General features: G+C 40.6%; 1 protein-coding gene across 1 annotated transcript in view; it reads left to right on the forward strand.

Annotated features, from left to right (window-relative positions):
* DMD (dystrophin) overlaps nucleotides 1-24,536 on the forward strand; it is a 1,831,916-nt gene that overhangs the window by 1,520,856 nt on the left and 286,524 nt on the right. Inside the window, exon 60 of the mRNA XM_087813416.1 lies at nucleotides 17,650-17,796. Within this exon, the coding sequence (XP_087669542.1) occupies nucleotides 17,650-17,796 (147 nt within the window). The remainder of the gene's footprint in view (nucleotides 1-17,649; nucleotides 17,797-24,536) is intronic.

Raw genomic sequence — 24,536 nt, forward strand, 5'->3', positions numbered from 1 at the left:
TCTTCACCGAAGTCTATAATCAATCTGAATTAAGTTGTCCTACTTCTCCTAATAAGTCTCTTATTAAGTTCTGCATCAGCCTCTTAGGGAGACTTAAAAGCTAATTCATGTAGAATTGCCATTTTCTACTAATTCATTTGTCAGCTCTCCAAATTCCAACAAAAACAATTGCAAAGACTATTAATTTGGCTCTTCATAAACAACTTATGTAAGTGTGGTATACATTGGAGCCAAGCAAACGATTTAAAACAGTGGGTGGGAGGAAATGAGTTAATGACATTCAACACCCTTACTTTTTGACGGTTTCGAGATGCCTTCCGCATTCAAAGCATAAAGCCACTTATTTAATAAGAGAAACATCCCTCTATTTTACTTTCACAAATAAGGTAATTACTGAGTGAACGTTGCTTAAAGATAGGAAAAGTCTTCAGAACCGTCGGAAAAGGAACATGCTCTTTTTATTATTGAACTTATTTTAATTTGGACTTCTTTGTGTTCCTTTGATGGCCTATGATAAAAGCAGAAGCTGGGATCGGCTACCATTGTTAGTGCATTCAATCAGCTCTTCTTCTGGTCATGGGATATTTAGAAGGACACGGATAATCAAAATGTTCGGCTAATGAGTTCATCTGACATTATTCTACTGAAGACCTATTGAATTAGATAATAAAAATGTCTCCAAAGAATATCATTCTTCAAACTATTTGAAAGCAACCATATCAAAAACTGACCCTTTAATGTGCCAGTCCTGTTTACTGAGGATTTACTCCAGAAGCTTTGTTCGTGGCTGGTAGTAATTATAATACTATTCCTCAGGAGTCGTGGGTAATAAAAGGCTATTCAAAACAAAAACACCAGTAATATATTATCAGCATTAACAGATCTAAAAACCCAATCATTCATTCATTTATGATAAGGTTAAAACCTATACCCAGAAGAAGTCTGATCTCATTATAGAGTGTGAATGTTTAATTTATTGCATGAATAAAATTGTACTGGGAATTGTATTAATGGCATCTTAGTTTTCTTGGGAATATTATTATTTAGCACCAAGCTGAGGGAACAAGAATTTTTATTAGCTTGTGTGTATGTGTGCATATGGCACATTAACTGGAAACAGTTCTAAATGTACGAGTTATTTATGTAACTGAAATTCCCTAGAAAATGGAGTACACAGCCAATATATAGTTTATTTTCCTTTGATATCTACCAGACTTGTGACAAGTTTAAAGTTCACAGTTATGTTACTCGCCTACCATAAGCACAACAAGGAATGATTTAAGATCAAATAACCCAAGGAGCGGGCTCCTGCTGTGTTCGTGTCACGCTTGGCAATTACAACCTGCAAAATTACATAGTTAACGTTGGCGCCATTATAATACCTTACACAACCTTACATGAACTAAGTTAAGCAGTGGCCTTGTGTAATTGGTAAACCAGTTTTCTGGGTATTACGGGAACAGATCTGCCTATGACACTAATGTAACCCTCACATTTTAATAGGGCCTAAGAAGAGTAAACTTTTTCATAATAATATTTTAATTATGTTTAACATTTACTGTGGATTTTTCTATCAGCTGCATCTGCCAAAAGCAGCGCTCCTCAGCCTTTTCTACTTCAGTTCTCTTAATGGCCAAGGAGAGGAAGCCTCATATCTTCCCCTTGCACCTGCTTATCCCATTTTTCCATGAGCCTGACATTTCTTTGACACCTCTTGTTTTATTTTTAAATCTCACATCAATGTTACGACCTTCTCCACAGTGTCTTTGTTGTGTTTTAATACGGAGACGTTTTTCTGTACAATCTGAAGTGAAAGGCACCCTCCAGTACATTGGCCCGTGGGTCTGAGAGCATAATTTGAGAAGCATGATATGAAGAAACTGCCCAATTTCCAAAGGGCTTCATCCCTTAACATCACCTCTTTTATGTCCACATACACAAAGAGTAGATCCTTGCCATCTCCAGTGGACCTTTTGCAGTTTCATCGGGTCCTTGGGACCCAAAAGGCCCATGAGCTGGAGCTGTGTGTAATTTTGAACCCATCTCCTTTGAGGCTTTTGTGCATCAGTCACTTAGCTAAAGACTCAACTGGTGTTATAGGCCAAATTTCCTGGGAGCAGACCCTATGAACAGGGGTCTGGGTGCCCATGATTTATAGACGGTCTGCTTTCAGAAGAAGCCTGTGTGGGAGAAAGAGCCAAGCAAGATAATACCCCAGGCAAAATCTAGCTTTGTGTCCTGATCCATAAGGAGAGAACTCTAGAGTATAAACCACCCGGCAGAGTTGCGTTTTTACACCCCAGCCAGTCCTTGGCTGTGGCCAGCGGTTTGTGAATAAATAGCAATTAGCCCTGAGAAGGGGTGAATACTAACCTGTAGCATTTTCCAGTTGTTGTGGTATAAATACTCCTACCATGGCTGATTCAAGCTCCCAGCATCATTTTATTGAAAACAGAATTGGAAAGAGACACACACAATTGACTCGGGCTCTGCTCCAGCACCCCACTGGCTGCGGCCCACCACCGGGGACATGAATTACCTCCTAGGCAAAGGGTGTATGTGCCTCCTGGGCTAGGGGACTCCCATCAGTAGAGGTCACCTTTCTAGAGAAGAGAGGCAACTGTAAGACATTAGCAGCCAACAGTCACAGCAGCCGGAGCTGGGCCAGGAAAAGTGCCCACTACAGCTGGTGAGCGAAACTCATAATTTACTCAGCCTCCATATCTCAGCGTGGCTTTTTCAGTGCTGCTTTGTTCTTGTACATGCAGTAATTCTTTAGAAGTGATGAAAATCGTGTTTCTTTATGGAAAATCCACCCTCCCCTGAAGCCACCTCCTAGGTACTTTTTGGAATTGGTAATAGAAGAGTTCATGAAAAGGTCTAAGACAGTGATGATTATTAGTAAGAAAATGCCTTTGTAAGTGACTTGGGCTTTATAAGTATATAATCTGTAAGTGTCTGAACTGGTCAGATTTTTTTTGCTCCGAAATTGACATTAATAATGGTCTACTCTTTCTGAATCTCTCTTATGGAAGACATTCATAGTACTTATTCCGATTTTCCTATTGACATTTTTAAAAAGATTTTTAATTGACTTTTAGAGAGAAGAGAAGGGAGAGGGAGAGAAAGAAAAGCATCTATGTGAGAGCAAGACAACAATTGGCTGCCTCCTGCGCGCCCCCTACCGGGGATGGAGCCTGCAACCCGGGCATGTGCCCTGACCGGGAATCGAACCGGCCACCTTTCGGTGCACAGCACGAGGCCCAGCCAACTGAGCCACACCAGCCAGGGCTCTTATCGGCGTTTTAATCATACCATTTGGGGGTTGCTTCAGATGATTTGGAGCTCAGCTTACCTTCCCACTGTTAATGCTTCAAAATTAAGATGTTTAGCGACGTAATTTTTACATTGTTTGAGTTTGTCGCATTTACCAATAACATCAATTACATTTACCAATTCTCTTCATAATTCCCTGCCAGACAGACTGACTGTGAGCAAGTGCTTTGACGAGTTTCTGAAACTAGGGCATTCAGAATAGTTGATACTAATCGCCTTTTCAAAATTAAAACTGCTTGCTAGTTATGAAGAGCGGATAGCTCATCCAGGAGTCCCTGCATTTTATGACTCACCTTGTCAACCCATTGAGGGTCTGTGTTCGGGTGGAGGGTGTATGTTTGTGTGGAGAAACTGAGATGGGTGTGGGGTAAAACTGGGAGAGCAAGTAGGAGAAAGTAGGAAATACAGTGGTGCCTCGGTTTTCAAACGTCTCTGTTGGCAAACATTTCGGGTCACAAACGCCATAAACCCAGACAGCAATGCTTCGGTTTTCGAACCCGCCTTGGAAGTCGAACATGCCCTGCAACTCCCGCTGAGGGCAAGATCCCGAGGCCCAGCTGTTGGCTGCTGATCCCTCGGTTTTCCAATGTTTCAGAGCTCGAAGGGTCTCCAGGAACGGATCACATTCAGAAACCGAAGCCCCACTGTAGTCTTAACTTCAGTAATTGGGGGAGGGGGTGTTTTTCTCCAAATGTGGTATAAAATCACTATGTTGAACGCCTGTGGAAAAGTTCATAGTTGTGGTATAGGGTGAGTGGTATTCGTAATGAGATTTATGGGATAAATATAATAGAAACAAATGTCTTAAAATATCCTTTAGTGTTAAAAAAGAAACATTCAAAACAAGCTTCTTCCCCCTTTTTCTGGAGTCCTGGGGGTGCAGGCAGGGGATGGAAATACAGGAAAATTTCACCTTAAAAGTAATTGGATTAATGTTCAATGTAAAATTGAAATAGTTCTGTATAAAGCCACTCAAATCAAGTACAAACTAAATAATTGAATTTACTGAATTAGGCAGAGTAAGGGTACATTGATTTTCAATGTTTCTGAAAATTGGTCCACATATCATTGTTATGTTTTTGTTTGTAAACTTCAATATATATTAAGTTTCCACAGTGTGTTGAGCCCTGAAATGTCAAACTCTCTTAACCAGAATGAGGCTAGAGAATCTCACACTAAGATAAATTTCAATTTCCTTTTAAAGAATTTATTTTTATGAACTTGTTTTCTTCGGAGAGCTGAGAGCCCGCCAGTCCTGCTTCAGAGCACACTTGTGTTTAGAAGTCTTTGTCCCTGATAGTCCACAGTATTATGGACTAGGTGGGCTCGTTTTGAACCTTCCCTCATCAAATATTTAAATCCTATCATTGATCTTAGCATGGCATTAGGCAACTTAGCAAAGGGAATAAATTCAATTTATCAGCAATATATGCCAAGGTACAGTAATCAAATAGAAACTAAACTGAATCAAGAAAGTAAGCAATATACTGGTTTATTTTTTAAAACCAGTGACAAACCGCATGGCTGGTGTGGCTCAGCGGTTGAGCATCGGCTTAGGATCCAGGAGATGGGGGTTCGACTCCTGGTCAGGGCACAGCCCGGGTTGCGGGCTCGATCCCCAGCAGGGGGCGTGCAGGAGGCAGCCGGTCAATGACTCTCATCATTGATGTTTCTCTCTCTCTCTCTCTGAAATCAATAAAGACACATTAGAAAAAAAACACAAAACAGTGACAAACCACCTCCAACTTTCATTTTATTTACTTATAGTATTCCTACTTTAAAACCTTTTAACTCAATTTGGAATCTGTAAAATTGCTGTGAACCTAAATCCTATTAGGTCTCATTACATAATATTCATTTAATTGCCCTGTGGGTTTAAGGCTCTGGTCTGTCCCAAGGACAGGTAGGCCACATGCAACAACATTTCACTTATTTCACCCACTACTTGTCAGCGGGCTGTTGGTCCCCACCCATTTCTAGCAGGGACAGAGGATGGCTCATTGTTTTCAACCTGCACAAACCCCGTTCTAGAATCACCACAAGGCTTATCCAATATAATGGCTTTTGTGCATCCAATAAAACATAAGGTTAAAAAATAAGCTAAATAAATGAACATACATTATATTGACCCTCTGCTGTACAGCGGTGAATGAAATATTACTTTTGGAACCAGCCTGACATTTTGTTATAAAGGTTGAAGGAAGAGATTTCCAAGGTTGTCTTAGTGTCAAAATAGCCTGGGTTTGGGGTTGAATGTCATATGCGAGAGGGGTCTTAGTGAAATCTGACCCACTTTGACTTTCAACAAAAAACTTTAATTCTTAGTGAAAAAAATTATTTTAAAAGATTTTAAACCCTTTTTTTAACTGAAATAGTATTCTTCTTTAAATAATCAATACAGAATCACTCCTGCGGATTTTTGAGAATAGTCTCATACTCTCTTTTCAAAAAAGAAAAAAATCTATTGCTATTAAAGTATGATATTTTTGTTAGTTGAATACTAATCACCTTTTTAAAGGGTAGATTTGACCAGTGACTTAAAATTTTTTTTTGAAATAAAGGTTGTGTACATTGATTAGACAGCTTGACACATGGACACGTTTATGTAAGTAGTAATTTATTCATTTGCATGTACTTAAGTGGACATTATCATGATAGCAGTTGTCAGAACAGAACAGAACAGAACAGGATATGAATTTAGGCCTTACCTTAAGATGTGATCAGAAAAATTCAAGGAATATTTTAAAGTAAAAGTCCTCAGTATTTCGTGAAAAAAATGAAAACCTGAATTAACTCTTGACTCCACTTAAGAAGCTAGATTTCTCTCACGCACATATATACAATGAGGTAAAAATAATAACCACTAATATATCTGGAGGGCTCCACTGGTTGGAAGCAGTGCATAAGACTTTATTTTCAGGCCAGGAGTATGACGAAACGAAGATGAACCATTATAAAAAAATTTACCCATCTAATTTTTAAACATGCCGTCACATAGATTTTAATGAAGAAAATCCAGTTTATGCTCATTGCATTTGTTCTTCTGTTGTTCCATTTGTAAGGTAGAAAGGCATTTTGGAAAGACCAAATAAAAACGTTTATTAAATTCAGGAGCTACAATAATCTGAAAGTAAAAGTAGATATTGAAGGGCATTCTACAGTCCTTTTCAGCCCTCTTCCATTTAATTATTTTTATCTCAGCTCTTAGAAAATTTAGATTCTGTTCTGCTTCAGTGTGTCCAAGTTGATAACAATATATCGAATGGAAAATCAAATCAGCAACAATCCATTTTGTTTTAATAGTGAGTGCCTTCCCCATAGAACTAAAATTAAATAAATGTGCCATTATAAAGCAAACTGGGTGGAGCATATTGCACGGGCAACTCAGAACCCTAGGTTCCCCTATTAATCATGATTTATACATGCAGAGGTAGCTTAATTTGTTTTAATGGAAAAAAGTGTCTCTTGGTAACTACTATATTCAGTACCATACCTTGTCCTGCATTTTCTTGGTCAAAATGTTGCATTTTATAGCTATGTAATTTGTAAGCCTTTATAAGCCTGTGTAATAACAATCATCATTTACATGAAATTATATACATTAGAGTTAAGCTGACGATCACAGGAACTTGGTCTGTTTTGTGCACTGCTGTGTCCCTGGTGCCTGGAACATTCCCTAGCATATAATAGTTGCTCAATAAGATTTTTTTGGAATGGTGAATAATTAAGCATGCACAATAGCAGAGGGCAAAATGCTCTCTTTCGCATACGTAAGGCCTTCAAAAATTATTTCACAGATCATTTTCTCTCATTTGCCACCACCCTGTTTCTGGCCAATCTTACTTCTTCCTTGAATCTGCAAACAGTCATTGTCACTTCTTTGTCCTTTCTGAAATGACCACAAGCTTACAAGGGAGTAGTAATTAAATCTAACGAAAAGCGTTGCTGAGGGAATGTGCCATAACCCTTGGCAGAAACCTTCACTATCTGCATTGCACAGGCCAGCTCTTTCAGATCCACCACCATTTGCTCCAAGAAAATGCTCCTGATGTGTCTTCCCCAACTGCCCTTTTATGCTTCGACTCATTAAAGACTGTTTGCTCTTTCCCAGACACATTAAGCTTTCCTACCTCTTACCCTTTGTTCAAGGTCTGGACAGATATCTTTCATTCTCCCACCATGCTTTCTGTTCTTTTACCAGTTTCATGTCCCCGCATCCCAGGGTCTAGTTCAAGGAGATCTTACAAAGTTACCTGGTAGATGAGCGAGGAGAGACAGGCTCCCCCAGGGTAATATTAGAAGTTTGACTCCCAAGGCACAGCTACCCAAGAAGGGATCTTAGGGATGAACTAATTTATCACCACATGCTTTGCAGAGTCCCCCAGAAGCAGACTGAATAGGACCTCGTGTCACCTTTGATGTTCCATGCTGCCTGACTCGATGCTTAACTGGTTGTAGGTGGGGTTAAAGAAGGCTCCTCATATATCTTTACAACAGCCCTCATGGGTCCATGTCACTTGTCCCCTTTTTACACAACTGGAAATGCATGGGAAATATGTGTAAAAGAGCTTTTTCTTTAGTGGAAAATCCCAAAAGTGAAGGAAGGAACAGAAAGAGACAGAGATAAAGAAAGAGACAGACACACAGAGAGAGATCATCCATAATCTCAACCCCAGCCTATATAATGCCAATTCCTGCAAGCACCTCTCTGGCCAAAGTGGGAAAAGGCACCTCTTCCTTTGAAGAGACCCCCAGCCTGAGCCAAGGTGCCACCAGTTCAGTAGCGGAGCCCGGGCTGGATTTCAGCCCTTCGTCCCCTTGGCCAGGCCACTGTACAACTCCACGTGGAGACCCTGGTATTTAGCTTTCTCATCTTAAATACTTTTAATGCTTTTATTCATTCTGACCAAAATGCCCTCCAGAAGGCTACGCCAAGTGTGTCAGCACCAGCAGAACATGATTTCCTTAAAGGGATTGCTCCCCTTTTTCCCCACTTGCTCCATGGTGATAAAAACTCCCTGGTTGGTACCAAAAACTGGAATGCTACGTTCCTGCTCAGAGGGTTAGAGAGGCTATGGAAATTAGCAGATGCTCTAAGCGAAGAGAAATAAAGTCATACATCTAAACAATTAAGATATGGAACCTAAAGGAAATGAGCCGGTTTCTTTCAGCTAAGCGCTCGGTGGCAGACTTCGGTAGGAAACTGTGTTTAGGAAGCATTTTAAGAACAGCCGTTGGTCGGAAGTTTTTAGCGATTCATGCAAAAATGCCTAATTCTCTTGACTGTTTGTTTTTAATAAAAATATATTGAGGGATTACCGTGTCCTTGGTACAGGCATCCCCTGGTGGGGAAAAAAAAATGTAGATTTGCCTTAATGAAGATTAGGGTCTTGGGAAGGGAGACAATGGATCGATCAGTAGGCAAACAATTATTCACCTACGAACTGTGATTGGCGCTGAGAAGGCAAGTAAGGTGCTGAAAGTGAGAAAAACAGGGGGGAGCTTGCGTTAGGTAGGGCAGCCAGGGATGGGCTTGCTGTCACAGTCACTTCAACGGAGATCCGAGGTATATGAACAGAAGAGCCAGAGCAGGAACGTAAAACTCCACGTTGGGGGCCCAGCACGCACGAAGGATCTAAATCAAGAATAAGCTTGGTGATCTCAATGAACTTGGGCGTGGCAAATATTTCTTAATGGAGCCCCAAAAGAAAACCTAAAAAAATCAACAAATCTACTTCATCAAAATTTAGAACTCGCCCTTCAAAAGATACTGCTACCAAAATGAAAAAGCCAAGCCAAAGCCTGGGAGGCAAATATCTGCAAAGCATTCAGCTGATGAGAGAGATCTGGACTATAGAAAGAATTCTTACAACTACATAGTAAGGAAATGAACAACCTATTTTTTTAACGGGTGAAAGACCTGGCATTTCACCGAAGGAGACTCATCGATGGCAAATAAACACGTGCAGAAACGCTCAGCATCATTAGTTATTAAGGAAATGCAGATTTAAACCATAATACATTTAAAAGGAGTGACCCCAGCAAGTGCTGACAATCGTGTGAAGAAACTAGAACTTTCACTGATTGCTGGTGTAACATGGCACAATCAACTTCAGAAAACAATTTCCAAATTTAGGGATGTTTTCTTTCATTTCTTTAAAGAGATTACATTTTTTAGAAATTGAATATATAGAAGAGTGTTAACATTATTATAAACATTGATAGATAAATAAAAGGGGCAGAATAAGCTTGCTGAGTTCTGGGAATTTTAGAGCATCTTTAGGCCCATTCTGGACCCACTGAAGCAAAAACACTGGGGGGGGAGCCCAGAAATCTCTGCGTTAGCATGATTGTGACACAGGCTGTGGTCAGAGAGCCACTGCCTTAGACAGATGTCCTGTTGAAGGGTGAGAGCAGGACAGTGGCCCTAGGCAGGGGCGATCGTGGTGGCAGATGTGGGTGCAGACCGTGAACATCTCAGACTGGCAGGAACTTTTGCAAGTTGCAAAAACCCGTGAAATCTAAAACCTTAATCTGTCTAAAATAACTCCTGAATTGGAATATCAGTGTCCTCGTGGTTGATGTTTTTAATGTTTTATGCATTCTTATTCTTAAATAAGCAGATTTCGTTAACTGCTATTTTGCTTGAACTTTTATCACATATAATTACATTTTCTCGGAAAGAAAACATTGTCACCTCTTCTGCTTCCTTAGCAGCCTAAACACTAGGACTGCTTAAGTGATTTATTTATGCTCATTAGAGACCTTTTTATTTTAATTGTGCGTATTTCGCATTTAGCCTCCGTGACACATTCATGAACCACCTTTGTATTTGTTTTCATTGTGTCATTAGAAAACTATGAAGAGCTTGAAATGTTTGTGGGGTTTTTTTGCTTTGGTTTTTTTTTTGGGGGGGGGGGCTGCTTCTTTTTTTCTCCAAAGGGGAAATAACTAGCAGTCAGAGTTAGGGTTATAAAACAAGTTTCCAAGAAAATTAAAGTAACTAATCTGTGTACAACTTGTTCCTATGAGTAAAAGCCTTTCCTCTGTGGCCAGTTCTGCCCGGCTCCTCGTACCCAGCTTATATTTGTGAGGACACAATGAACTAAGAATGTCAGGGTTATAAGCTTCATAGTGAAGCTGTGTCTTAAAACAGGAACAATTATGTTGGATGTACCTAGAAAATGTTTTTTAGAAACGTGAGCATTCTCTGTGGAAAAAATACAGCAATGAATTGCTATTCTCTTAGTGCCACAAATTTGGAATTGTGGTGACTCTGAGGGGACACCATAGTTAAAATATAATTACTGATCATTGCTTAGGCAGGAAAAGCAGCAGATTTCATCATGCCATCAAAGTTTGCGTTTTCCTAAAATCTGTTTTGTTTTGGTTTTTGAACTTAACCTCCCCTAAGCCATCCTGATTAGGCTACATCGAGATCATTAGTCCTGAATCTGTTTCATTATTTATGTCCTTTCTCAGTTTGCCCATCAAAAGTCATCACACCCAAATATGAAAATGTACAAGAATTGCCCTGAAATCTGAATGCAAGGAAGACAATGGAAAGAAAGAGCATAATATTTTACCTTCCGGCTACCACAGTAAACACTGATGCTGGAATGGAGTGCAGTCGCATCTCTATTTAAAAAGAGTACATGTTTCAGTGGCATCATTTATTGTCGAGAATGTCTCCACCAGAGGCAAAAAGCAATACTAAAGGCAGAAGGATGTAGTCATTCAATCTGCAAACTATACTCTGTGTCTCAGCTCCACACACACACCAAAAAAAAAAATCCCTCGGTATTTAGCAGAAATCAGGGACTCGAACTCATGGAAAGGGTGGTATAGCTCGGGGTTTGTTGAAAATCTATGCGATAGCCCCATGATGTCAGTAATGAGATAAGCCTCTTGCAAGAAAGAAAAAAAAGTCCCTGACATCTGAAGTCTAAGGGTGAAGGAGACTGGGGAGACAGCTGAAGTTAGTCCGTACAGCGATGCTCTCAGCGCCTCACTAGGCCGGAGCACTTGCCCCCCAGCAACTCTGTGTTGGCTGCTAGAGCCTCATAGCTGCAGTCTTTTCCAGGAAAGCTCCCTCAGCCAAAAGGAAGCCACCTGGCCTGGGAAGTTGCACCACCCCTTCTCGAAAACCACCAGGGGGCAGCTAGCGGCCAACAGCTGAGTGACACTGGGGTAGAAAGGGAGACCCGTCCCTTGTCTCAAGATGGGGCCAACTATGGTATAATTTGCGCTCCAGGGCTCCCCGTGGGACCAGGCTGATGCTGGTCTCCAGCTCCCTCCTGCTTCGCTCACTCCCCTTCTCTTAAGAGCACCCGGACTCTGCTTCTCGAAACCTGGCCTAAGGCAGCAGGTGTCAGAGACAAAAGCTGAGCCTACATCCTGGGCACCACCCGAGGCAGGGAAACATCCAGAATAAAGAGCCAAGAGTTACGGACAACAGTGGGAGTCTCCAAGCCTGGTGCATTTCATGAAGAGCTTGCCTACAACTCATCTTGTGTTTCTTTGCTGCTGCTCCAACCACATTTGAGCCGCTTATTCCCCCCCCCCTCCAGGTGTTCTAGAAGCTCCAATAAGCCTCTGGCCCTCTGGGCAGAGCAGAATATGGCCTTTGGCCATCTTGGCCCCAGTGGCGGGCACTCACTCTCATCTGGATGAAACACCCACCCAGAGATGCAGAAGCTGCAAAACACAGCTGGGCTGTACCTGCCCCCAAATCCCGGGGATGTGGGCTCTCTGGGGCCTCCCCCGAGCCACACATATAGGAGCCCCGATACCAGTACTAAAACCTGTGTTTGTAGACATGATTTCCATTTCCTTCCCCCCAGCTTCTCACCACTACGGCATGAAGAATCCTGGGACTTTTCCTAACACCTCCTCTTTTTAGGCTATTTTTTTAAATATATCTTTATTGATTTCCAAGAGAGGAAGGGAGAGGGAGAGAGAGAATCATCAATGATGAGAGAGTCATTGATCAGCTGCCTCCTGCACGCCCCCCATTGGGGTCGAGCCCACAACCCAGGCATGTGACCTGACCGGGGACCGAACCCCAATCTCCTGGGTCCTAGGTCAACGCTTAACCTCTGAGCCACGCCCGGCCGGGCTCACTACTTCACTTTTAAGTAGCATTCATAATGTACATTTCTCTGCATATAGCCCTGGAATGACATTTCATCATCAGGCCCTACTAATTTTGAATTCCTGGCAAGATAGGACCTTTATGAATTAGTAGGTAGAGATTTCAGGAAGAATGTTTCATATTGCTTAGAAGGGAAATTTTTCAGACTTTCAGTAGCACCATTAATATATGAATAAAACACTACATATTCGTGTGATATGTACATCACACAATTTATAAATAAACTCAAAAATGACAGAGCTCATTCAAGCATCCCAGAGGCTCCTGTCCTTCTTCCTTGTACAGCTACTCCTGCTGTGGTCTTTCTAGGATTGTCTTGGACCTGCCCCACCGACTCCTCTCCTTTTCTCTCCATCTCCAGCCTTATCTTGTTTTACTTCCTTCCTAATCCAGTGTAGACTCCACGGTCTGTTTTTCCATTCCATTCCCGCTAAAATTTAAACTCCCGTGTCCTTAAGTGTCTGTGCCACAACCACCTGACAAAACCCCTGGACCAACCGTCTTCTGCATGTCTGCATGGGACCCTGTTGGAGAAAGAAAATTAGGTTGCTTCTGCCCAACATGAGTCCTCAGCCTCCACTGGGCCCTCAACACTGTCTGACAACCTCCCTAGTTTCCTAGGCCAACTCCCTGTCACAGCCTCCATGACAACTCATTCCAATGTTCCCACTTACCCTTGATTCCTGTTACGTTCACTGAATACTGGGCTGCACACCAGTTCTCTGCCAAGTCTGTTGCTCCTGTGGGGGCTAAACAAAATATGAATACCTTTCCTCCCACCTTCTGAGTGCTCATAATCTTCAGATTAACAGAGACAGATTAACAAGAGAAAAATCAGACTTTAATAATTCACGTGGGAATTCACACAGGCATAAAAATTCCAAAGACAGGGAGGCAACATTGGGTATGTACGACATTTTGGACAAAGGAGAAAGGGGGAGTGGGGTATTAGATTTCGGAGTGAGAATGGGTGATTTTCAGGTAGCTGAGGAAGAGGGAACACACGTGGCAGGCAGATCCTTGCGAGCCACCCCGAAACAGCGGGCCAGGGGGTGTCTGGCTAACGGGCACCTGCCTGAAGCCCTCCTGTTGGCCATTCTCACTGCGAATCAGGCTAAGGGGACACCCTACACTCTCCATCCTGGAGCAGGTTTCTCTGTCGGAATCTCTTGGGCAGGAAAGGGGGCAGGGTCACAGGTTCTTTCTGAGTCTTGTTTCTTAATAAACAGCTTAAATCAATATCCCAAAAAGCAGCTTCAGGGGGGCACAATTGTGGTCCCTTCATACTTCACAGAGGAATTGGAGGCCCTCAAAGTGGAAGTTAATCAGCTTTCTCTTTCCAGCCCTCCAAAGTGACCTTTTTCTGTGCCTCGTGGAATTGTCCCTTGACTACCTAGTCGCAGCTGCTCCCTTGACAATAATGTTCCTTTGTTAATAAACCATTCCTTTCTTTCGTTGCAAAGCGGATGCTGACTAAAATTCTAAATCTATATTTGAACAAATCTTTGACTACGTAAGGGTAAGCAAAGATCTGACAGGCAATTAAAATTCATAAAATGAAGAGGAAAAATGACATATCAGGCTAATATATCATTCTAAATCAGTACTTTTATATCTATAATCAGACAACATTTAATGAAGTGAAAACTCTGCCTGCATGAAACTAGTCATAATAAAATTAGGCTTGGTTTGCTCTTTCGTGGAGAACATATTCCAGATGTTTAAGTGATTCCAAGAAAACCCACAGTATCATGGCTCCCTTCCACGTTTCCCCGCTGCTTTCGAAATAGAGCAAAATCTCATGAAATTCGGCTAGTATTTAAATAGCACATCCCATTGTTCAGAGTTAACTGTACTTTTTGACATTTTATGTTTAGTGTTTCATAATGTCAAGGTGAATTTATAGGGGCACTATTAAAAGCTCTAATATTTGAAATATAGCCAAATCCCAAGTTACACACACTGAAACAACACGGGACCTGTGTTCACTTTTTACGCAGTGTGACCGTCGTTCAGCGTGGAGGGGGCTCTACTTCTTGTTATATAGGCCTCTGGGCATTGACTGCACAGCCATCCTCGGGTGCTGTGGAGCTGCCACCAGAACCCAGTGCCAAAGTGACAGCCCACTTGGAGACTCTCCTGCCTCCTTTTGCTCTGCCATCGGTTATCTCCTTTCCTGCATCCCCATGTGCTTAGTGCCCTTACGATGATTTCTTGCTGGTTCAAGTTCTTCAGTCTGCTCAGGCCTGGCACAGTATCTGGCCAAAGTGAACCTTACACCACACTGTCCTTTATCAACTAACCTCCCCCCATCGCTCCATTTATCTTAACAGAAATTGAGGCGTCCAAATGAAACTAGACCTCTGGCTTTTTTACCCTTAATTGATGATAATACGAGTAGCAGTAGCAATGGCAGTAAAGCAGTAGTAGTAAAAGTTTATAATAGATGCTCTTTATTCCAATTCAATTAGGACCTAGAGGTCAACCATTAATTGAAAAAGACAGTTAAATCACAGAATCATAAAAAATATGTCTTAAACATTTTACTCCATCTTAAAATAGTCACCCATGTTTTAATACTGTGCGAAGGTTCTTTTCTTTGAGCATAGGTTCACTGATTAGAGTTCTCCACAAATCACGCTGGTAAGGCAAACTTTTTGATTTCCAGTTTCTTTCGTGTCGACAGAGTCCATCAGGAAACATGAGAATCGTTCTAAATACAGAATCCTTCTAAATTTTTTGGATTATTTTTCCAATCTTTTATGGTCTTGTCCACATTCAATTCAACAGTACTTCTATTTCCTTTTTAAGGCACTGTCCTGGTTTTCATAGAAATAATAACTCATTTTTTAGACTTACATTTCTTTGGTTAGAAAAATCTTTAATTAAGTCATGTAACTGCAATACTAACAGGCAAAAACGGGTTTGAGAACACAACTGACAGCTGTAACATACACACAACTGGCAACTCAGGTAATGAGAGCTGAAGACCATGCGTGCTGGCAGATACCTCTAACACCCTAGGTTGAGGTTGGTAGAGGCCCCAGACATTTTGTTTCACAGAGGAAGGAAGGCTCTGGCTAATCTGGTGGGTCTTAAGTGGAGATCCGTTGAGAGAACTTCTACTTCTACTATAATTGCTAGATATGAATGCAAAAAAGAGGCCACAAGATCCCATGACAGTGGAGAGACAGAGACAGAAGGAAGGAAGAGTAGGGGAGGAGAGGGGAATGGAGAGTGACTGTGGTGTCCAGGACTTTGGGGGAGAAAGTGAAAATCAAAATATTCTAATAAGAGACATTTGAATATGTAGATTATGTAATCCAAAGAGAGCGGAAATCTAGATATGATTGGACCGAGGCTGTGATTAGCACCGAGGGTTAACCCTGCAGTCTCCGCAGTGGTTTCCCATTCCCAGTTCCCACTCATAGGACATTTATTTGTGGTTACTGCAGATACATGTCATTACCCAGAAGAGACTGATTCCATCTTGTAATCGTTGTCTAGGTTTCCCTATTGTCATTTAAGAAATCTGTTTCCCAACCTTTCTGCAAAGTGATTATGCACCATTTACTTACAAGGAGATGAAATGTTATTTGCTATCGATCCCTATAAAAACTTTTCATTTGGGGCTGGTTCCACTGACACGGAGTTGCATAAAGATGAATACGTCAGATACGATTTGTGCGTGTGTGTTCAGTCAGAAGGATGTATTTTGGTTGTCTTTGTTTTAATTCGTATGGATATATAATTCACGTACCATAAAATTCACCCTTTTGAAGTGTACAGTTCAGCAGTGTTCAGCGTATTTACCAGGTCGCGCCCCCATCACCACTGTCTGATTCCAGAATATTGTCATCACTCCCAAAAGAAACCCCATGATTCTTTAATATTTTAATGACCACTTTAAAGAAACTCTAAGTTCAACAGAGTGATTATCAGTGTCTTATGTTATCTAAGAACTATTTAAGAATCTTACACCCCATACAGTACCACAGTTTAGAGGTGAGATGTTCCGGTTGACTTGAGAGAATAATGAAATTCTTACTTAGAATGTACAGACTGGTTCCTTCCCTTTGGAATGGGAAGGAATCAGGCCATTATAGATGAGGTAGGTGTAAACAATGCTGTTGTTTTTTATCAACCAGAGAAATAACACCTGCCTAGACCAAGCAAGTCAAAACAGCACTATGACCAAGTAAATGTCGCTGTCCTTGTGCACAGACATTACATTACACAAACTGTTCTCCTAAGTGAGGGAATCTGTCCCTTAGAAATTGCTCATTGGAACATTTGGATGTCATGCATCATGTTAAAGATCCATAAATGTCATCGCAATAGGGTAGACGTGACGCATGGTGATATCCTACCCGTATCTGCATAGTGTTCTTCTGCTCCACAGATTGCCATGATGTATTGCATCGGAGAATCCCGATCTAGTGCTTCAGAGACAGCTGAGGAGCCCCGTGGGGGCCTTCTTAAGTCACTGCTCCAAGGACTAAAATACCAGGGGACCAGGGAGTCATTCTTAGAACTTGACAAAATACCCTAATCTCTAAATGAATCTATTTATTATGTAGTTGGTGCAAAGTATGAAATGTAATACTTTATGACTGAGCATATCTTTTTATTGTTAAAAAAAAGATCTATATCCGGTGGTGAGATGAGTAGAATTTAGAATCTAGCAGCACTATATTTTTTCTGTTACTTTTACCAATCCAGAATTTCTTTGGAGAGTTATATAATAGTTCAGAACAGGCACTCTGGAGACAGGCAAACCTGGGTGTATGTCCCAGGTTTCTCAGTTTTGACCCATGGGATCTTGGGCAAGGTTGAAGCTCTGCAGGTTTGTTTTCTCGTGTGTAAAATGAGAATTCTCCAACTATTAAGAGCATAGGGTTATTGTGTAGGAATAAAGTCAAACGATGTGTGGACAGAGCTCATCACAGGATTAGGCTACCTAAGAAGTACTCAAGAAATATTCTTTTTTACCCATTAACAAAAGAAATATTATTTTTTACCCATACTACCACTATGACAGAGCTAACGTCACTGATACCGCACCCCAAAGAGAGTAAGATATCTTGTAGCTCCCATGTGTCTGTTTCTTTGGTTTAAATATATTCACCTTCCAATTTGCCCTTGAATATTTCACACAGACACTTCGAGGAGAAATCGCGCCCCTCAAAGAGAATGTGAGCCACGTCAATGACCTCGCTCGCCAGCTCACCACATTGGGCATTCAGCTGTCACCATATAACCTCAGCACCCTGGAAGACCTGAACACCAGATGGAAGCTCCTGCAGGTAGGCACTTTATGAGCGCTGCAGTTCCTTGTTTCAATAAGAGAATATACAGATAAAGCTTGTTTATGACGACCAAAAAAGTAATTTTTCACCTGATGTTCGCAAAAATATTTTGAGTGTAGGATATTTTATTTGCTAAGTCCTTATATAAATGTTTTCGAATCTATTAGAATTAACTTTTATAAATGGATTAAAGTTAGGCTTTACTATATCTTGCAATAAATGTAGAAGATAATAGTGAATCGGGATTTTAAAAAAACTAAATTACTGGCATGCAATTACTTTGTACTATTATGACTTGGATTCTTAAAACATCTTTCCGTTTGGAATCCTAAATTAAACAAGAGCCAAAGGTAAGACAGTCTAAAATCTTCTAAAGAAAGAACATTCTACCACCAACCTACACATGGAAGTGTTTCATAGGTTTCTACAATAAATACAGGGAATGTAAGTGTGATCAAGGTTATTTAAATTCTCTGAGCCTCAATCTTTCATGTGAAGAAAATGGAGATATTAAATGTTTCTAAAATATTGGTTTATTATTAGGACAAGTAAGTCAAAACACATGGAAAGAACTTGGAACCCTACTAGTCGCATGGTAACACTATAAATTCCAACTCTTGGTGCTGTTGCAGTTATAATTATTACTATTATAACATACAGGTTTGGGAATCAGACTGAGTGATCTTGAAGTCTCTGGACCTTCTGATTGTTAGTTTTCTCATCTCTAACATGCTTGCTATAATATTAAATGAACTAATTCATGTCGAGTTGTTACTACAGTACCAGGCTCATAGTAAGGACTCATAAAACATAATGGTGGAGGAGGCATGTCTATATGTTCCCCAGGTGAAGGGCACTGCGTTATACCCTAAAACTGGTTTGACCACAGAATTAGAGAATTGTTTTCTCTCCTTTTTCCAATTTCATAGGATGCAGAGTATATGCTACTGAAGACAGAGTGGCAACTGGGTGTAAAAATATTTTCTTTCAGTATTTTAATAAGAAAAAAACAAACGATAAACCAGCTGACTTTTCCCAGTGGCAGTCCATTTAGGGGAATGATTGAAAGTCCTGTTAAAGAATTGCTAGATCTTTAATAAAAACAAGTTCCAAATTCAAGACCTCTTGAGATTTCATATAATTTAATTCTTGCTGTGATCAATAATCTTGAAATATTTGTATGAGAGAATGTTATAAGTGGCATCGACTAAAGCAAGGCAGTATAGTTAAGCAATGCATCCCTATGTCTCTCTGCTCCACAGTGGTTAGTTACTATTAAAACCAGCTTCACCTGGCCGGGCGTGGCTCGGGGTTGAGCATGGACCTAGGATCCAGGAGATCGGGGTTTGATTCCCCGTCAGGGCACAGGCCCGGGTTGCGGGCTTGATCCCCAGCAGGGGGCGTGCAGGAGGCAGCCGATCAATGACTCTCTCATCATTGATGTTTCTCTCTCTCCCTCTCTCTGAAATCAGTAAAGATATATTTTTTTTAAATCTTAGCAATTTCATCTTTAGGATGCTTTCCATTTTAAGCATAAACAGGGAAAGTAATAAATGTCTAAGGAAAAGCACTGGCCACATTTGTTACCTCCCAGCACTCTTGAAATATATCTTAAAATTTATTTCAGAGAGCCAAACGCCACATCTGCTTCCAGAATGCACTCCAAGATTTGTCACAGTAGCATCTAAATTTACAAATAAGGTCAAAAGATTATGACCAATAGAAAAAGTTTCTAAAAGTCAATGCTAAGGGATCCATTATAGCTTGCGCTATTTATTTAGATGTAAAGTAGGAGGAAATATGAATAGCTTAATTTTCATTCATTCTTTAAAATAAATAAGGGCTTGGATGTGAGTATCAGGAAGTCCATGAAAGGAGACAGTGGGGTGACTCTGGAGTTAGTGCGAGGCCTAACTTCGCATTGGCGCTCGTCTCCTACTGCACCGTGTTACCTCGGGAAAGCCGGTTAACCGCTCCGCCTCAGCTCCCTCATTTATAAAATGAGACAGTCCATTTTGCCTAAGGTCACATGGAGTTCAATCCCCTGGCTCTGTATCTGGATGTGGGGAGAGACAGCCTATGACAAAATTCAGGTTAGCATCAATGGAGTTGCCCCCTGCATTCATCATGCAGACGGGGCTTGTTGGAATTCTGCTCCTTCTATAACTCTCCCTTTGAACCACCCCCCAGACCAACAGTCTGTCCACGTTAAACAGTTCAGTTCGTCTGTGCTATATGCTCTTATTGTGGCAACTTTCACTTGTTGCTATTTTTGAACATGACCTTAAGGACATGCTTTAAAAGTGTTTTTAGCAGAAGGCTGATAAATCCAAGGTTTTGGTTTGCACATGATAGAGTCAAGTTGGTTTCTTCCTTCCTTTCTTTCTTTCTTTCTTTCTTTCTTTCTTTCTTTCTTTCTTTCTTTCTTTCTTTCTTTCTTTCTTTCTTTCTTTCTTTCTTTCTTTCTTTCTTTCTTTCTTTCTTTCTTTCTTTCTTTTCCTTCTTTTCTTTCTCTTTTTTTTACCATAATTCTAACCACTCTGCTATATTATAAATGCAAGTCCTTGTTCAGAAAGTGAACAAAGCAAGAAATGAAGTTCACGTCAAACAGCTTTATCCCCATTACTGGAAGAGCAACTCAGAGTGAGAACATTTCACATTTAAAGGAATGGGCATGAGACTAGAACAGTACCCAGCTTCTGTGGAGAGGAGTTTGAGCCACGTCAGTTACTCAAGTCATGATAAAAAAATAAGTTCAAATTCATCTTCACTTCTTTGCTTAAAAAAAGAAAGAAAATCAAGAAACAGAGTTAGAGTAGTGGGAAGGCAGATATAAACCTTAAAAAAGAGTCTTAAATTTGGACAAAATAGTGTAGCAAAAGAAATAGTTACATACCACCAGGCTATGTCTACAATCAGAACATCCTGGGTTTAGTTACATGATGCATTAATTTTTATTTTAAAGGAAAGCCATGCTGTTTTTTTAGCTGTATGTGATAACAGTCAAAATGATAGAAAGCGATAAACCATGTAGTTATGAACACCAGCAGCAAAGTAAGAGCCGGTTGCAGTTTATCTGTACCTAGACGTAGAGCATATGGACAGTTCTGTATTTATTTTGAATCCACAGGGAGAAGTATGGAGACATTGGTTGGTCTGTTTGAAACTTTCTGTGGAAATGAAACCATATTTTCTCCCTCACTGTGGGCACACTGGTATGGATGTTTCTACTTGTCCATTTGACAGTGTGTTTTTGGCGTAGGAAACCGTCGTTCCTTGTAGTCATTTAAGCCTCATGACATTATGATTCTGTGTTATGATTACATATTATATTTTCCCATTTACGAACAAGAAAACTGAGACTTAGAAACATCAAGTGACACAATCGCAGTCACACAGCATGTGAGGAGCAGTCAAGACGTCAGTCGGCCCTTCTGAACTGCAGCGCCCAGGCCCCTTTTCTTTCACCTTCCCAAAGTCCTATTCAGCTTGTCCTTAGCAAAGCCAGGCTTTACAGCTATTTGGGGCCACACAGGTATGAACCATTTCACTTTTTTCATGCTTCCTCTCTTTTTCAAATGATTCTCAGGGATATTAACTTTGAAATCTTGCTTTTACAAACCAACGGATGAATGAGCCCAGTTCAGTGTACCCCTTAAAAGCACACCTGTAGTTTCCAATTTAAAACTATAAAGCGTTCTATTTCTCCTCGTTGTCTCTAGAACTCAGCAACTGTAGTAAAATCAACCCAAAGTAATTTTGATGAATTAGCTCTTAAAGCAGAACCAGTGCTAATATTTGATCCAGTAGAAATGAGGACAACGCCACATGGGAAGAAAATGAAATCAGCGATAAAGCTTTGTCATTTTGAAGCACTGCACACACAGTGGTGCAGTCATGCTCTCAGTCACCAAGCACAAGCACTGCAGGGGAGCTTCTGCTCCGGGGAAGTGTCGTTCAGGAATATTCTCACCATTTCTCTGCATCACAAGTAAACCCACGGATGGCAGCAGGAGCTGCAAATGCACTTTAATATCAAGAGCGTGTGTTTTATTGACTGGAGGACTGTATGGGATCTCATCACTTGAAAGACATTGAATATGAAGACATTTTCAGCTATGACTTTCTTTAAATATGTTTAAGAACAGGATCATGAATTATGCATGTTTTTTAAAGGTTTCCTAAGATTCTTCCAAAGTCATGCAGACAGTTATACATATATGCTGCCTATAAAAAAATGCACATTAAATATGAAAACACAAATAGGCTGAAAGTAAAAGGATTCATAAAGTTACGAAAGCTGGGGTGGGTAACATCATTAGTCATTAGGGAAATGCAAATTAAAAACACAGTGAGCCCAGCCAGTGTGGCTCAGCGGCTGAGCGTGGAATCTAAACACAAAAAGAACTCCCCCAAATGAGCGTATAAATACAGAGAAGATTAGTGGTTACCAGACGTTATGGGGGTTCCTGGTGAACTTCCAGTTGTAAAATAAATAAGTCAAGTCACGGGGATGTAATGTTCAGCATGGTGACTATTGTTAATAATACTGTATTTTGTTTTTGAAAGTTGCTAAAAAAGTAGATCTTAAAAGTTCTCATCACAAGACAAAAATCGTAACTAGGTATGGTGATGGATGTTAACTAGACTTACTGTAGTGATTATTTCACGATATATACAAATATTGAATCACTGCATTTACCCCTGAAACAAATATAATATTATCAATCATTATACCTCAGTAAAGAAAAGCTATTTTGTCTCCTTTTCTTTCAAAAGTAACATTAAGTATATTCCACATCATCAGAGCGCAGAGATCATTAATGGTTAATAAAAGTCTAGAATAACAGTAAACCATGTTCACCACAGAGTAAAGGATGCATATTTAATTTTTGGAATTTTTGGAATTATTTAAGCATTGGTTAGCTTGATGAATCCACAGGTGAAGACATGAATACTGTTTCTTCAGAAATGATAGTTTTGTTTCCTAATATCTCCTCTATGGTATAATATTTGCTTATGTTACAGTTTTCAATAACATTTTGCTTAATTCATGCATTCAGCAATTCAAGAAATGTTTGTTGAATGGCTGCTACGTAAAAGATACTGCCAGGCGTCAGTAGTTACGGTATTTAGGGTCTCTGCCCTCATGGAGCTGACGTTACCTTTACGGAGACAGACTTTTAATAAACAAGCCAAGCTGGCTGGGCGTGGTGCAGAGGTTGAGCATCCACCTAGGATGCAGGAGATCGGGGTTCGATCCCCGGTCAGGGCACAGGCCCGGGTTGCGGGCTCGATCCCCAGCAGGGGGCGTGCAGGAGGCAGCCGATCAATGACTCTCATCATTGATGTTTCTCTCTCTCTCTCTCTCTCTCTCTCTCTCCCTCTCCTTTCTTCTCTCTGAAATCCATAAAGATATATATTTTTAAATAAATAAAATAGATAAGCCAACAAGCACATAGCTATAGATTTTCACAGGTGCCATGAAGCAAGCAAACAGATGCTGTCCGTGATGGAAAACGATACAAAATCTTCTTTTCATGTGACTTAATTTTATGTTGATTCTGCAGTCCATTACTGCAAATGATTTCTACTTATTAAATTTACATGCTAGAATATTACTACTCTGTTCAATTTGTTAGTCCCAAGCTTCAGGCCATTTGAAATGAAAGCTGCATATGAATAGAAACAGTAGTTAACTTGTCCTCATTTTCAGGTTTGGGCTGGAAGGCCACTTTCTCTGGGAAGCCTTCTCTGTCTCTCTGTCTCTCTGTCTGTCTGTCTGTCTGCCTCTCTGTCTCTCTCTCTCTCCCTCATGTCCTCACTATATGCCCTGCAATTTCTTTTATTACACTTAACACAATTTCTAATTATTATATGAGAGGTTTCTTTTAAGTTAATGTCTGGCTTGGTAAGAATCTATAACCTCCATGAGGGCAGAGACGGGTTTTTCCACGACCACATCCCTATTATCTGACATTGGGTTTGGCAGATGGTAGCAACCAGAAAATATTTATTGAATAAAAGAGTGTGTTTGCTCGTTTCAGGAAGAGTGTAGTGATTAACCCCTCTCTTCCTAGAGATGACATTTGTTTTTAACCTGTGAATGATTCCGGTTCTGGTTTAAACAGGCTATTCCTGAGATTGTGGTCTGAGATTCATATAATCATTCTAGTTTAAATCTGCATTTCCTACACTCTTTTTTTTTTAAATATGTTTTTATTGATTTTTAGAGAGAGAGGAAGGGAGAGGGAGAGAGATAGAAACCTCGATGAGATAGAAACATCGATTGGGCCTCCTGCACGCCCCCTGTTTGGGATGGAGCCTGAAACCCAGGCATGTGGCCGGAGCCATCTAACCAGTGACCCCTTGGTCATGGGTTGACGCTCAGACACTGAGACACACGGGCCGGGCATGTGTTTCCTACACTGTTGTTGCAGGTGGTTGCTGACAAATTAATTTTTGTTTAAAGGACAATTGTAAATGAAGGGGAAATATCATCAGGGCAATCTAACTTTGTATCAGAGAGGTGGTATTCTGTAGTTAGTCATTCCAACGGATTCCCCAGGCAAAGGGCCTGGGTTCGAATCCTGCCTCTCTCACTTACCAGCTGTGTGACCTCAGGCAAGCCACCTAGCCTCTTGGTTCTGTAAAATAAGGCTAAAAATCGTATCTACCTCATAGGGTGATGATGAAGCATAAAAGTGTTAGTGCATGTGAAGGTCTTAGAACAGTGA

Source organism: Miniopterus natalensis, chromosome X (genome assembly GCF_054644295.1).
Source record: "Miniopterus natalensis isolate mMinNat1 chromosome X, mMinNat1.hap1, whole genome shotgun sequence".
NCBI lineage: Eukaryota > Metazoa > Chordata > Mammalia > Chiroptera > Miniopteridae > Miniopterus > Miniopterus natalensis.